At 30.5% G+C, this 17,149-nt stretch overlaps 2 protein-coding genes across 4 annotated transcripts; one reads left to right on the top strand and one right to left on the bottom strand.

The window, feature by feature from the left end:
- Nucleotides 1-1,248: 1,248 nt before the first annotated feature.
- Nucleotides 1,249-5,224, bottom strand: LOC115708347 (cell division control protein 2 homolog 2). 3 transcript variants are annotated; one of them, XM_030636602.2, is made up of 9 exons: nucleotides 5,069-5,224; nucleotides 4,748-4,803; nucleotides 4,447-4,652; nucleotides 3,764-3,884; nucleotides 3,393-3,566; nucleotides 2,826-2,989; nucleotides 2,179-2,266; nucleotides 2,033-2,086; nucleotides 1,249-1,654 (listed from the first exon to the last, which is right to left on the bottom strand). In XM_030636602.2, the coding sequence occupies exons 3-9, from the start codon at nucleotides 4,467-4,469 to the stop codon at nucleotides 1,565-1,567; spliced, it is 714 nt and encodes a 237-aa protein (XP_030492462.1). In that variant the 5' UTR covers nucleotides 4,470-4,652; nucleotides 4,748-4,803; nucleotides 5,069-5,224; the 3' UTR covers nucleotides 1,249-1,564. The 3 variants fall into 3 exon arrangements, with proteins under 3 accessions (XP_030492462.1, XP_030492452.1, XP_060961216.1); XM_030636592.2 differs by having other exon boundaries at nucleotides 4,447-4,631; XM_061105233.1 differs by lacking the exons at nucleotides 4,447-4,652; nucleotides 4,748-4,803; nucleotides 5,069-5,224 and adding an exon at nucleotides 3,962-4,062.
- A 1,052-nt stretch (nucleotides 5,225-6,276) lies between these two features.
- On the top strand, nucleotides 6,277-6,738 carry LOC133032220 (uncharacterized). Its single transcript, XM_061106094.1, has one exon. It carries the CDS (start codon nucleotides 6,277-6,279, stop codon nucleotides 6,736-6,738), a length of 462 nt encoding a protein of 153 aa, XP_060962077.1.
- The last annotated feature ends 10,411 nt before the right edge of the window (nucleotides 6,739-17,149 follow it).

Below are 17,149 nucleotides of genomic sequence, written 5' to 3'. Positions count from 1 at the left end.
CACTGAGAAGAGTAACTCATCAGATTCTCTGTCCTTAAACTACCATAGTCTAAGAGTCTAAGAGTCTAAGATTCACTTAAAGACTCACCTTATAAAGGGCGGGCTTCAAACTCTTGCTTCAACTCGGGTGTTGACTATTGACGACTCATTATGATAAAACAACACTTCTGTTTTAGAGGGTCATAATAATTGATTCAACTCGGGTGTTGACTATTGACGACTCATTATGATAAAACAACACTTCTATTTTAGAGGGTCATAATAATGGCTCGTCAATTAAAAACTAAAGATTCGTGTCAAAAAATCTAAACCCTTAAACTTTGAATGAACAACCGAAATGAACCTTCAAATGTTGGGGGCAAACTAAGCAACATGATGACCTCCGTGAATTCTTGTCATTTTTCTTTTGCAAGTTCTACTTTGCCGGATATTCTTTCTCTCTCATGTATTGTGGCACCTAAAGGTGGGCAACATACAATCCAATTCAATTGAACCGAACTAATCTAATTCAATCTAATTACAAAAAAATTTGATATCTAATTATAATTGAATTGGATGTCAAAAATTAGATTCTAATTGAATTGGATCGGTTATTGGATGTCATTTTCAAAATTAAATTAAAAACCGATCTAATCCAATTACATTTATATATAATATACTTATATATTTGTAGTTGTTTTGTATATTTGTTTTTATAATGTTTTTTTTTATTATTTTATTACTTAGTAACATTGTTGTTTTACTTGATTGCATTACACTTGTAACAATAATATTTTTATAAAGTAAAAAACCATTTGGATTGAATTTTAAGGTCTAATTAAATCAGATCGGATGATGATTTTTCAAATTCAATTACTAAAGGATTGAATCGGATGAAAAGAAAATTAGATTGGATCGGATACCCAACCACCTATTGCAACTGAGAATATGATCATGATGTTTTAATGGCAATATCAGACAATTCTTTTCATAAATAAAAAAATAAGTGCCAAACTAAAAGGGTAACAATACAATGAACGAAAATAAATTCTTTAGAGTGTGCAAAGCAATAGAAGGGTCCTTAGAAACAAAAATCTAATTATTAATTCAGATTTGGTTTGTTCATTTTGGTCTAAGGCAATAACAGAGCATCAAAACTAAAAGAAGCCAAATCATGTCGTTTCAATTCAGGTACCAAATCTCAAAGTAGTTAAATAAGAGAAAGAGGTCAAAAGAATATTTCAAACTAAGCAGAGTGGAGTGTTCATCTATCATTAAATTATTGGGCTAATCAAAATTAATATAATTCCCATTTCTCCAAAAAAAAAGGGAAAAAGAAGAAAATTACAATCAACATTGGTATATATATCTTTCCATGGATAGAACATGGGAGAATTGAGAGCAGACTCCCATTGAGAGATTTTTAACATATCAAAAGCCAAAGCAAATTTTTATCAAAACTATGTCGAAAGCGATCAAAAATATAAATCACAACACAAGCACACGATTCTCACACAATCGAAATCCAAATGATTACTAAACATACTATAGACAAATTGTCTTTCCATGAAAACGGATGCAAAATTCAAGGCACGAGGGAAATATCTTTGAAGTACTCGTGCTCGAGAGCAGCTCTGGCCGTAATTCTCTTCACGGGATCCAGACGAAGCATTTTCTGTCATGTAAAATGAAAATGCTTAGGGACACAGAAAACTAAATCGCACCTAACACTATCTCAAATTTTTGTGCTAAAATCTCGGGTTTAGTGTTGCAAAAGATCAGGAAGAGCATGGTTCAAAGACAGAAAATTTGTATGAAACTTATCTATGATTTGAAAATGTAAATCTATATTCCCATGTTGTTGTTCGAACTCCTTAAGAGTGAAATTTTGCACCAATACCAGCTTTTTTAAAACATTTCCCTTCCTATAATAAAGTTGCTACTTATGTAAATCTAAGTAACTACTTGAGTAAGTAACAAAGGGGCATAATTACAGAATGTGGCATTATCATTTTCTATAACATTGAAGTGCAAAAGTTTAAGATCCACCTACCGAAAGAAGATCAACACCAGCTGATTCGAGATTTGGAACAAGACTCGCTATGTCCTGTTAAGTGAATATTAAGCCAGTTAGAGATTTTCAGTAACAAATGTCACCAGGATCTTGTAAAGGAAGTTGTAGCGAACAAAACAAATTACCTTTGAGGGCCACTTAGGAAATGAAGATTTATAATCAGGTAGAGAGCCCACTCCCGGCCATGTATCCTCGGTCGGAGTACCCAATATTCTTCATAAACAAAATAGCATATGAGAATATAATATATAAATGATGCATAACTTTGGAATTGTTTGCAGCTACTTTCTTTTCCCAAAAAAAAAAAAAAAGTCCTCTCCTCGCGTAATCCTACCAGAAAACTAAAGCAATTGACATGTAGGTACTAGGATCGAACCTTGAACCTTATGGGACTGCCCCTCTTGGGTCTTTGCAGCTACTTTCTTTTATGTTATATTCGGAACTAGAAGCTGTAGCCTCATTTCCATCAATTTCTAGCCAACTAACTTTTACAAACTGATTTTACAACTATTTAAAAACTATGACAAAGTGAGAATGGAGGTTCAAAAACTAAGTTTGACCACAATAAGGAAAGTAAAGTAATTACAGAGTCATCAGTGTTAATGTACCCTTTTTAAGTTTTAAAATTTCAATAAGTTTAGAGGAATGGGGCTATTAATCCAGATGCTGGACTCAGATACACTTTCATTCAATAAAAGGAAGAGAAAAATAACAAGATGGGAATGCGAAAAAGAAAGGACAAAACGAATACTTTGTTCAGAAATAGACTCACCTGAATATCTTGAACAACTCATCAATCTCAGAGTCCCCAGGGAATAATGGTCGTTGATTCAGCATCTCAGCAAATATACACCCTACTGACCAAATATCAACAGGGGTGGAGTAATGACGGGATCCAAGCAATATTTCTGGTGCTCTGTACCAGAGGGTCACCACCTAGACAGAGCCACCACAAAATTATAAACCCAAGCTTGGCAATAATTGGTAGAGTAATGATGGATTCCAAGCAATATTTTGGTGCTCTGTACCAGAGGGTCACCACCTAGACAGAGCCACCGCAGAATTATTAAACCAATCCTGGTAATATTTTGTAGAGTGGTGTCTTAAACTACTAAGGCCATAGAAATATATATTTATATCACTTCTCAATTTCTACCAAGTAATTTGTCAATTGAAAAAGGAAATCATGTTTCTACTTCTCACAGGTAGGATATTGCGGCCTAAATACAGGGAAGAGAAAGAAAGTTGATAATAGAGCTTAGAGAGCCAATTAAATATTAAGCTAATGAGAAATAACTACGAACACAGAAGAAAATAAGAATCTACTGCATAATCATACCTCGTGAGTAAAAGTCCTGACCGGAATACCAAATGCTCTCGCCAGTCCAAAATCTGCAAGCTTAAGTGCATTATTGCTACGATCTATTAATAAGTTCTGGGGTTTTAGATCTCGATGAAGAACTCTATGAGAATGACAATAAGCAATGCCCCGGAGAATTTGATAGAGAAACAACTGTCAAAATAGAAAATTGCATTAACTAATAAATACTACCAGAGAAAAAAAAATTAATACATTAACTAAAAGAAAATATAAATCTCACTGAACCAAGCCATGAAATATAGAAAATCTTCTTTACACCTACAAATCTAATCCTTGTTTTTTAAGATTAAAAAAATGAAAAGGGGGCGAACACAAAATACAAAACTCACTCTTATCTGCTGAAGATCCTTTGAAAAATTGGGAGATGAATCCATGAACTTTTTCAGATCCAGGTCTAAGTATTCGAAAACCAAATACAAACGCTTCTCACTGTGCACCACATCTTGTAACCTGTCAACCAAATATCTTAAAATAGAAGCTAAAAAGAGAACTAAGAGAAAATAGTTTCAAGAAAAGAACATCATTACAGAGACTCCCTTAAAATAAAGATGTAAAAAGCAGAGAGATATCCCATTTCCACAAGCACTCATATATCTTTAGGGATACTGAATTTAAGAATTTACACTGGTTACACACTAATCCAATTAGATCTTTCCGTACATGCAATTAAGTACATTTTGACCAACAGCTCCAACATTAATTTTCTCGCAAACAGCATGCAAAGTAGTCAGTCCCCTAGTTTACTAGGTCAAGATATGCAACTAAATACAAATAGGTATGCAGAAACCCCATTACAAATGAAGTATCATAGAAAATGACTATTGAGCAGAAAATTGTTTGTCCAAACTTCTTGTTATTAGTATTGGTGTTACTGTTGTTGCTCATGCGATTAAACCTTTTATACTCATCATAACTGGTCTCCACTTATGTATCTAATTCAAAAATACCTACACTTGACATCTCATGAATACTATTATATATGAATATATATACTATAATCTACACTACATACCGCACAATGTTTCCATGCTGCATTTCCTTCAAGAGAGAAATTTCTCTGATAGCTGTGCTTGGGACTCCCTCATCTTCTTGCTCCAAACGGATCTTCTTCAAAGCTATAGTCTTATTAGTTACGCGGTCACGAGCCTTGTACACCACACCATAAGTTCCTTCCCCAATCTTCTCAACTTTTTCATACTAATATATTCACAAACACCACTGATCAGAATACAAAAACAGATCAAAATTAAACATACATATATATATATATAAATTATTAGAAAAAAGAAAAAGGAAAGAAATCAACTCCTAACCTGGTCCATATCCAAACTCAAAACAACTTCTCCGTTCAATGTAAAGTTGTAAAAACCTAAAAGAAAGTACCGTTAGTATATGTATAAATATATATATCACAAAAACAGCATCGATTTCTCTTACATATGTATGTGTGCATATCTATTTATGTTCATAATCGTTCGAATCATGTAATTAATAATGCATAAACATGAAATGCAGCATCACAATCACATCAACAAATCGTTTCTTAACCATTGGAATCAACAAAGATTCAAGAGCTGACATAAATAATACTGCAAATTGAAGTAAATACTTAGAGAGAAGGAGAGAAAGAGTACCAGAGATGCGATGAAAATGAGAATCGAAGGCGAAGAAGAATGTGATAATGGAATCGGCGATTGAGGATTTGAGATTTGTGAGGAGGAGGAAGAAGAGTGTGGTCGATTACCTTCTGCCCTCCATAAAAGCTCACACTCGAATTTTGTGAAATTTTTTATTATTTTTTGTCTTTATATTTTTTTTTTATATTGAAAAATAAATGTATTTTGTTTTTATTATTTAACAAAAATTAGAATTATATTAATGAAGACAAAATAGAGAAGGTGACATATAGTTTTTACTTGATGTAAAAATGTCGGGTACTGTAGTTAAGTTGTGTCCAATAATAATAACACATGTAGTGTTGTGTCATATTAAAATGTAATTTTTTGTTACCTCTCTTATCACAGTGTAGTGTAATTAAATATTTAAATTTATATTTCATGTCATGTTGAATACTCTAGTGTCAAATAATGCTCTTAACCCATTTCCAATGAAGTGCCAAAAATGTAATAAGTTGAGGTATATTTTTTTTTATCTATTAATTAAAAATATTTTTATATTATATTTTATTAAAATATATTCACTTTTATGAGTGAGTTGCTCAATATACTTTTACTCTCTACTAAGTCTAGCATATAATTTATATTAACTTAAGGGATTAAATGTGGACATCATCTATAAAAGTGGATATATTTTAAAGAATATAAAAATAAAGATAAAAATTAAAACAAGTAAAATAAAGTGGATATATGTAATTTTCTCATTGCTAGTATACTTAAGAAAAAATATTACTTTAATAGTGTTTTAAAAGATATGTTAAATTTGTTACATGTTAAGAAGTTGTATTAAATTTGACACAAAATATAATATTGTGCTAAATTTAACAATATCACTAATTATTATAATTCATTGACTTTTATTAATTTTTATATTCTTTATTTACCATATTACTATTATTTAAATAGTAAAAAATAATAGTTTTTGTATATGCTCAATAAAATATTAAATGACCATCAAGATAATTATTTTTTTTTTTTTCTTATTTTACATCTTGTTCATTGGATTTAGAGCACAATTATAAATAGTATGTCAAATATAAGGGAACCTACTTAATTTGATACCTTTAATAGTTCCCTTGAAGGAGACTCTTGATAAGAAAACCATTAAAGGTATCAAGTTAAGTAGGACGGGGCCTCGACTCTCTCATTTTCTCTTTGTTGATGACATGATCCTTGTGGGGAGAGCTAATTTAGTGAAAGTTAGAGGCCTTTGGCAATGTTTGGAGAAATTTTGTGCATGGTTGGGACAGCGGATAAATAAGCTTAAGACCTCCATTTTCTTCAGTAACAATACTAGTGAGGGTATGAAAAGTGACATCAAACAGGAACTCAGAATCAACTGTGCCACTAGGAACATTAATTATTTGGGACTCCCTCTATTTAGATCTCAACATAAGGATACTGACTTCAACTTCATTTTAGACAATTTTGTGGCGAAACTACACGCGTGGAAGTTGAAAACACTGTCCAAGGCTCGCCGAGCTAACTTAATCAAATCAGTTAGGCTCTCCTTGCCAGTTTATACCATGCAGACCACGAAACTTTCTAAAAAACTTGCTTTTAAAATTGATGGTATGGCCAGAGACTTTTGGTGGGTTGTGAAAAGGGTAACTGAGGGCTCTATTTGAAGGCTTGGGATCACCTATGTCTGTCCAAATCCAAGGGTGGGCTGGGCTTCAGAAAGTCTTTGGAAATGAACCAGACCTCATTGGTTAGATGGGGTTGGTCCCTCTTAAATGAGAATCAGTTGTTGTGTTGTAAGGTCTTAAGTGCTAAGTACCTGAGAGGTTCTTCCTTTTTGATTTGCTCTTTTAAAAACTCGGACTCTTTGTTTTGGAAGAACGTGGTGAAATCAAAATAAATCATTATGAAGGGTGCTTGCAAGTTGATATCTGATGGGAAAGAGACAAAATTTGGTTAGATCCTTGGGTTATTCATGGTGAGGATTTTTTGGCCAAACTGATTAGGCCCCAGCCTGGGGGACTTGAAAAGGTCGTGAACCTTCTCATTGACAATGGAGAGTGGGACATTCCTAAGCTTCATTCCATTTTTTGCCAAGGACCCATTCGTAAGGAAAGCCCAACGGTCTTGGTAGGGATAGGTGGGTCTGGACTAAAGAGTCGAATAGAGTGTTTTCAACTAAGTCTGCCTACCTGATTCAAGCTTTAGCTCGTGCGCCTTTGTGCTCGGTTTCCCCTGCGCTGTGGAATAAGCTTTGGAACTCTAAAGTGTTGGAGCAACACAAGGTCCTCTGGTTGAGCATTCTTTTAAATGCTCTTCTTGTCTGTGCTCTTCTTGCCAAAAGAATTCTTATGGATGACACCTCTTGCCCTTTTTGTAGGGAGGGTGAGGAGACGATGGAGCACCTTTTTTCTCTACTGTAATTTTGCATTCCATCTCTGGCGTTCCTCTCCTTGGGGGATTATGCCGGTTGTTGATTCTGGTGCGCGTATTTGGGATTAGGTTAAATTTCTATGGACCCTAAAGTCTAGGGGGTGGATGCAGACAAGTTATTTATGTATGCTTCGATTGTCGTAAATACGATTTGGAAGACCCGTAACGATAAGGTACACAACAACTCTCTATGTAACATTAAACAATGTATTGATTCTATCTCGTTCTGTTACATAGATTATGAATCTTGTTTATTTTCTTCGTCAAATGCTACTAAGCCCCTAGGTTGGTCCCCTCCTTCGGAAGACTGGATAAAAATCAATTGTGGTGTGAAAGTTGGATGCAATTCTATGTGCGGAGTGGCTTTGGCTAGGGAGCACACGAGTTTTATTTTGTGGGTGGCTTCTAACAAGTTAAACTTCTCTGATCCCCTTATTGGAGAAGCTGTGGGTTGTCAGTTAGCCATGGAGAAGGTCGTGCTTTTGAAATATCATTTTGTGTTAATTGAGAGTGATTCTGAGGCCGTTATCAGGTGTTGAATGGAACATGTTCCAATTGGAGTATTGATAACTATGTGCACCAGTGTATTAAGCTCTCTAGTATATTTTTGAGTTGTAATTTTTCTTTCATTCCTAGAGTTTGTAACTTTGCAGCACATAATGTGGCTAAGTGGGCATTTATCAATGATGTAACTGGCATGATTAATACGTCAATTATCCTATAGAACACATTTTTATAACGACCATGAGGTCTAACTTTTATTTATCTATAAACTTTTTCTTTCAAAAAAAAAAAATAATAAATGAGTAATCTAATAATTGTGAGTTTTCTTTCTTTCTTTTTTTTTCTTTTTTTTTTTTTTGTAGCTAATTAGGGCTTTCGATATAAAATTAGACAAAAAATTTTAAAATTAATAATCTTAATAGTTTAGGAAATTTTTTTAATAGTTTAAAAAGCTTATAAGATATAATTTAATACATGTCAAAATCTGAGAAGCAAAAATTATTATTAACTTTTTTTGTTTTGTGGGGATCTATTACTCGAATTTCGGTTGGGAGGTACATTTGCCTTATACCTATTGTTTTCATAAATCATTCAATAATGTTTGTGTTGGAAATTATTTTACCAGGATCTTAGATCTACTCACAAGTATGTTTATTAACATCCTAAATAAGAACTTTCTAAAACGATAAATTAAACACATATAAAGTTTAGGAAACCTTACATTGGGTGCAGCGGAATAATATGACTCCTTCCGTTCAGATATCTAGCCCTTGATTCCTTTCTGTAGCAGAGCATTATCAATATCTGAACCTGGATCTCTTTCTCTGAATCTTTGATGCTGAAACTCCTTCTGCTGAATGTCTTTCTTCACGATCTTCCTCACTATGATTGAGGTATCACTTGATGTGTGTGGGCACTACTCTAATCACTAAGGATTTCGAAATTATCAAGGAAAAATAGAGAGAGAGAGTGGCGGCTAGAGAAGAGAGAGGAGGCTCAGGTTTTTCTGATTCAGAAAGTCTATTTTTCCTGAAGCCTTCACTATCTATTTATAGCATTCCACTAGGGTTAGATTTGAATTATATGGCATTAAAATAATGAAAAAATCAACTTAAAATACACACAAAGGTGGCCGGCCATATACTTAGTGGATTGGGCCTTGCTTTTTGCAATTTTGCAATTTTAACACCTTTTGTATCTGATTTTCTCGAAAATGCCAATTTCCTAATTCAACCATTTAAATGCCAATTCTAACTATTTAATAACTATAAATAATTATTAAATAATATTGTCATTTATCATATTTATTAATTGAACCATACAAAGTATCATAATTAACAAATATGCCCCTATAAACTCTTTCTTTACAATTTCGCCCTTACTTAGTGAAAATTTCACAAATAGACATAGTCTAATTTGAGAATTATAATTGATTAATCAAAACCAATTACATGAGTCTTACAAGCAATATTATCTCAACTAGTGGGGGGACCATGGGTCTATATAACCGAGCTTCCAATAAGTAGATCAAGAATTTAGTACTAAAATTCACTAACTTATTAATTCTTCGTTGAATCCACGCATAGAACTTAGAATTGCACTCTCAGTATATAGAATGCTCTATATGTTCCACCATATAGACACATCATTAGTTATCCATTGTTATAATCCTAATTTGATCAATTATCCTCTATATGAATGATCTACACAGTAAAGGGATTAAATTACCGTAACACCCTACTATGTATTTTATCCTTAAAACACTTGACCCCGTATAAATGATATTTCAGCTTATGTGAAATGAGATCTCCACCATTTATTTTCGTTTGGTCAAGCTCGAAGGTGATCATCCTTTGCTTACTATTCGCCAGATAGAAGCTATAGATTCCATGTTTATGCTAGCGCTCCCACTCAATTGCACTACTGTGTTCCCAAAAAGTGCGTATCACCCTGACCTAAAAGTAGGCTTAACTAACAAATCAAAGAACACGAATAGCCTTTCAAGATTGAGCCTAATCATAACAGGATTAAGAACATTTGATCTAGGATCAACTAGGCGATATTAACTTGAATAGATTTTACGGTAAGTTTAATAAATCTAAGTCAAAGTTCAATATCGGTCCCTTCCGATGCATACTCCATGCATCCAACCTGAGCTTTACTTTAACCAATGCTCTGGAAAGAACATAGCACTTCTCCAAATGCAAGTAAACTCTGTTGTAGATTATCATATCAGTAAAACCCTGTGTCTGATAAATCTAGGAAAACTTTATTCACATAGTCATGTTTACTTTCCAATGTGTTGACGACACAATAAACAGGATCAAGTATGTGAAAAGGGTTTCAGATGAATTTATACATTATGTACATATAATCATGAAATAAATCATGTGAACCATGCAACATTAAATGTTATTTCTGATCTATATTAATAAGTAAATCTGATTATATTGAAATGAGTTTTATTTAGGGCATAAAACCCAACAAACTCCCACTTGCACTAATATAAAACAAAAAAGTGTGTTTCAAATAATCTCAACACCTTGATATACAAATCAAGTGTAGTAGTAGTAAACTCCTCGTAATAGGATCTGAAAGGTTGAATTAACCACAACATTTTCTCCACTATTACTCTTCCTTTAATCACAAAATCATTGATAATGTGAAATTCCTCTCTATATGTCTACTCTCTTGGGATACTGGATTCTATATCTTTGGCAACTACTTTTGGTTAATCAGGAAATTAACACTAGTAGTTTAAGGCAATTTGGAATGATGCCAAAAATGTATAGAACTTTCCTTAGACTGAATAAGTACCTTTCCTGCAACCTTAACATTCAGTCCCTCTCTGGTAGACCTAGAGACTTCAGATAGGTTTTTACACTTCTCCAAAATCACCATTCCACCCCCAGAGTAACCACCATCTTATCAGAAAGATTTACTAGGACAAAGGCACATTTCGAAATCTGATATGGTGTAGTCTAAGAGTTTTAAACACACCCTTATAGACTAACATATAGTTCCTCTTCTTTATCTTAAGATTTACTTGATTGTCTTCCAATGTTCTTCTCCTGGATTAATCTGATACCTACTCATTACTCCCACTCAACAGCAGGTGTCTGGTCTAAGGCATACAAAAGCATATCTAAGACCTCTCACTGTTGATATAAGAGATTCTTTCATGGCTTTATCTTTTCTGGAATAGTTGAGACTTTTCCTTAGATAAATAAAATCTATGTCTAAGAAGTTGTGAAGCTTCTATAGATTGCCATTAGAAAGAAAATGCTTCAGCATCTTACTAAAGTAAGTTGCTTGCATTAGAGTAAGTAATTACCAGGTATACCACAAGCCATAGGTTTAGATAAACTCAAACCTATAATACTAGGAACAAGAAGTTTGTTAAGTCCATAGAATAGACTTATTAACTAAAATTTCCTTTTATGTCCTTGTAATAGAAAACTTTAGGTTATTCCATGTGAATGGATTAAACCATAGTTCTATTGGCTTTCTTCTTAGTTTCTTATCTTGACAATCCATTACTTGTTTAAACTCACAATGGATTTTAATCACTAGTGTCTCCCAAGTCATAAGAAGGTGAGTTCCTAGAAACTCTCCCACTACGACAAGGCACCGTGAATTATGTCTAAGAAAACTAAATGGTATTGATCTCTTCGGTTGTAACAAGACAACAGAGGCAGTGGGATCATCATATGTTATATAAGATGATAGAACACTTTTGGAATCAAGAATTAAATATCTCCTTTATTTGCTACTTGTTTTTCAGACTTAGTCATTTTCTTAGAAAAGTAGTATTTGTTTGAACAAACACTTTCTTATCTATTGACAATGGGATGGTCCACCCCTAATCACTTAGAATAGCTAACAAACCATGGTTAACAGTTCTAGCTTTTCTTAAGATTTTTGATTAGGTCATCCATGAATCTAGTAATGATTTACATTAAGTATACAACCATTACATCATTCTGAAATTGTATTACCATAGAAGGATTTAGGCAACGACTAGTAACTAATCATCAACATGCAACTCGAAATTTCTGGGGAGGTAAGTTTGGATATAATTCAAAAATCAATTTAATGATCTTTGAACTGCATATCTACTAACTATTTCTCCACCCCTATCAGTTCGCAAGATCTTTAACCACTTACCTTAATGGTTTTAACCATTGCTAGAAATTAATGAAATTTTTCAAACATTTCAAATTTCTTGCTAAAAGGTATAATCTAGAGTTATCGTTTGAAGAATACAACGAAAAACTCATATCCACCCCTGAATGTACATCCATATGCGAATGAGATGAACTACTTTCAGTGGATATAGGCATATTAACTCTTTGCAGAGATTGATCTTGTCAAATCCACTATGAACAAGATACAAATGCCAGAGATTAAAAAAAATGTGGTAGTGTCTTTTGATGACATAGGTTTATAAAAGAATTCTTTGAATAGTGCAAGTGGATCCTGGTCACAGAATACCTAACTCATATTCCATACAGTTTGAATCCATTAATAAAAGATAGATATTAAACACTTGAGAAAGTGTAACTGTATTGTATCTGGAATTAGAAATATAAGAAAATTTCTGTTTGGATTCTAAAATTAAAGTCAAAGACTTAAATTCAACCAAATATAATGAGTAATTCTTTCTTGGACCACCACTACTAATACAAACTCTAAGTCAGATTTGCCCATACAAGTAGGAGATTTCTAAGATTGAGGATTTATATCAATTGGGAATAGAATTTCGGGATTATAATCATATGCGTCATTTAATTTCTTAAGAGAAAATATAATGACATGAAATGATTTATAGACCATTCATCCAATGATATGTTTTGAAGCTAATTCGAAATGAATAAGCTAAGAGGAATTAGGATAATTTCGTTTATAAATAAGAATCCAACGATGCTTCGATTAGCGAAAGACAAAGTAATCTTATTTATGTAATCTTCTTGTTTCATATTGTAAAAATACTAGTCTAAGGTGTCATCAATTGATGAACAGCTAGATGTTGCATATACAATATTTATCTTTCGAGATCTTACACTATTATGTATGTCTAATGGTGAAAATCCATTAGGGATTTATCTCATTAGAAAAACAAACATGTTAGACCAACAATGAAGATTCGAAATTAAACTACAACTTAATAACAGAAAATAACATGGTTCAATATAAATTCATACACAATTCAGAAATTATAAACATATAGCAAGTAGGAATGACTAGTGAAAATACTAAAACATACAATCCTAAATAATTTCCAAGGTTTTCAACAAACTGATACAGTGTCCCGTAGGGGTGTACGTCGGTCGGTTTAGTCGGGTTATAGCATATTTTTATTAACCCAATATAAATATCGGGTTGCAAAATTTAATCATAACCCGCCCAATGAAAATTTAGAAAAAGTTCAACCCGCCCAATGATTTTGTCGGTTTGGTCGGGTTAACCCGTCCAAACCGTTCTTCATTTTTTTTTTATAATTATTATTGTTCGTTTCTAGAATTCAAGTAACAAAAAAGTTAAAAAAATAAAAATATATTATTTATATTTCAAGTTAAATAATGCTATAGTTTAAATTAATTTTAAGAACTTTAATATAAGATAAATATAATTGAGTAAACATAAAATAATTGAATAAAATAATAAAAAAAGTGATAATATAGTGTAGATTTTAAACTTTAACTTCAATATCCAAATACATTAAAAATTATTAACTATAAAATCTAAGTTTTAAGTTAAAAATTAAAATGTCCAAACTTTAAATACAAAATAATTTAACTAATAAATGTAATTTATATAATATAAGATATACACTTTTATTAAAAAATATATAAATCGGTTTAATTCGGTTTATTCGGGTTAATTGGGCGGTTTAGAATAATTTGTAAACCACCCAATATATTCATTGGGCGGGTTGGATTTTCATTATATTATTTCGGGTTGTATTTTTTGTCGGTTTATTCGGTTTGGTTTGGGCGGTTTATTCGGGTTGAGCGGTTTGTAAATTTTATTGAACACCCCTAGTGTCCCGGTAGGCGAGAGTCAAAACATCATTTATTGAATAGAGTTGTCAGCTCATCTAAAATAGAAACCATTCTAGCAACCTTTTATTCGATTAAAATAAGAATCCAACGTTGTCTCGGTAGGCGAGAGTCAAGGTTATTCTCATTTTATGAGGTTCCACCATTGTTTCATGTTTTATGAGTTTATCTCTAAGTAGTCACCGTAGGGGAGAGTCTAAATAGAGACGAAAACTCACAAAACACTTATCAAATGAAATCTTACGGTGTTAAATGCGTTCAACGAATAACCATCCATAGGGGGACGAAGTCTAGCGTCTCGAGGTTATATTGAAAACATTTAACTTTTGTAAGACCAACAATGGAGATCGAATATCTTAATAATAATCAAGCTCATTATTTAAAGTAAGTTGTATTTTCTTTGATTCTCTTTATTTAATTTATTTATTTTAAATATATATTTATTTAAAATTTCCAATTTAGAATGAAAAATTCTAAACATAAATTTTAATTTAATATTTATAAATTTTACTTAGATGGATATAAAAATAACATGAATTATTTCCATCTTAATAATAATTTCCAATAAATATTTAGAAAAATATTCAATTTAAGTTGTTACAAAATTAATATAAATTAATTTACAACTCAAATTTAATTTTCTATAAATATATATTGCATTTCGAAAAATTAAAGTATTTAAGAATACAATTTTCGAAAATGCATGTTAAAATAAAAAATTAATCCTGGAAAAATTATTCTAATTTAATGTTGGCCCAAAATTAATTAATAAAATTAATTTACAACAAAAAATATAATTTTCCTATTTAATTAAATATATAAGAAAAATTTCAAATATTTAAGTATAATGATGAAAATCAACTTAAATATTAATTTTCTATTTAATTAAATACACTAGAAAAATACTTCAAACAAAAATATCATCTATCTAGATTTTCCTTTGACTAATTAATTCAATTTCTAATAATATACTTTAATTCAATTTATTTTAAATTAATCAATAAATGAAAAAAATCATTGATTTAAGTTGATCCAAGAATTAATTAAAATAAATAATTAATTTACAACTTAATCTATTTTTCAAGATAAAATTCGAAATTCTAGCATTTAAGAAATGCAATTTCGAAAATTGATTAATAAAATAAAGAAAAAATATATTTTGAAAATTATTTAAATTTAGTTGAAAAAATAAATTTCAACTAAAAATAATTTTCTATTTAATTAAATGTCATGAAAAAGAAATATTTAAGTATGATGATAAAAATCAACTTAGATATTCAATTTTCAAATTAATTAAATGTATTAAATTCAAGAAATAAATAATTAAGTGTAGAGAAGGCTTAATTATTAGTCTCTAGTTTAATACTAGGAAAAATATACTTAAAATAAATTGTACCAAAATTAATTATATAAATAATTAATTTCACAATGTATAATATTTTCCTATTTAATATTAGAAATAATAAGTAGTCTAAAAAAAAATTATCTAGAAAATATCTTATTTGACTAAGTATCTTTTCCACAAAATTTGAAAAAAAAATATCTAATTTAAGTTGTATTAGAAAAAATCTAGAACTTAAATATTTTTCAAATTTAAATTTAATTAAATATCAAAAATTAAGTTGTAACCACTTAATTTGAAAATATTCCATTTTAAGTTAATATTCGAAAAGATATTAACTTAAAAAATATCTAAAGAATCTTAATAACCAATGCCTAAAATTCCTCAACTTAATTTTGAAATTTGAAATTCAAAAGATATTCAAATTTAAGTTGGTTAGTTGTAGATAACTAAATATCAACTTAAATAAGAATATTTAATGAAAAATTTAAATTAAGTTCCAGAAAGAATCTAGATGGTTATAATTCTATATTTAATTAAATACAAGAAAATACATATAGTTTAGCTTAGAATAAAAAAATCTTTAAACTATAATTTTCTTAAATTAATTTCAAAATAAATGAAATTAATTATGTTTCTAATCAATTTTATTAGGTTAAACTAGTGTAATTAACCTAGTACAGTTGTTCAAATCAAGCAAATGGGCCTTCACAATTGGGGTGGTTCATGTGAGGGGGTGCTGGGTTCAGTATGTCGTACCCACTTCTATGGCTCCCAACTCTCACACAAGGCCCAAAAGAGATGAATTTAACCTTAATAAGAACAACTGTTATTAATTGAATAAGCCCAATAACTAAATGGACCTAAATAAATTCTATCAAGAACTATGATAATTTATTTTAGCAACAACAACCTATATGTATCTATAATCAAATTAAACACATAGGCTCACACATGCACACTTTGGATGGGTCCTGTCATGTTGCTAAGTCATACACAGATGAAAGAAGATTGTAAATATACCTGTTACAAATTATTATCTTGACCAAGGGAGCCATCAGATCATTAGATCTGGCAAAAAGTAACCATGGCTATTTGCAATCAAGTAATAATAGGTTTTGAAAACTTACAAACAAGCTAAAACACATACTCCTGCAACAAGGTTAGCTGGATAGTTGGATGTAGGATTTATTTAATTTTAAATTAAATAATTAATTTCGAAATAATTAATAAAATAAATAAAATATTTATTTTCGAAAATTTAAAATAAAATTTGAAATATTCGAAATTTTAAAAAAAATTAAATTTAAAATTAAACCTACAATTTTGAAAAATTAGGTTTCAACCAACCTAAATATCATTTCAAAATTTGCTAACTACTTTTAAAATATAAATGTTATTTTATAAATAAAAATTAGAAAAGATAAGTTAAATATCTTTTTCAAATTTTAAATTTAATTTAAATAAATAAAATAACAAAATTTAAAAGTTAGCAAAATATCTTACATCTATTTAAAATTACATGATTATAATTATTTTATTTTAAATTTAAATAAGGTCAAAATATCTAAAAAAAGATTTAATTTAAAAAATATATATAAAATCTGACCTTAAATTTAAAATTAAGATAAGATATAATCAAATTTAAAAATAAGATAGATTTTTAAGCAAGAAAATAGATACTAATTCTATTCAAATTCAAATTACACTAATATCTTGAATTAAATTTAAAAAATA

Source organism: Cannabis sativa, chromosome X (genome assembly GCF_029168945.1).
Source record: "Cannabis sativa cultivar Pink pepper isolate KNU-18-1 chromosome X, ASM2916894v1, whole genome shotgun sequence".
In the NCBI taxonomy this organism is placed as follows: Eukaryota; Viridiplantae; Streptophyta; class Magnoliopsida; order Rosales; family Cannabaceae; genus Cannabis; species Cannabis sativa.
This window is presented reverse-complemented; position numbering and strand designations above follow the sequence as displayed.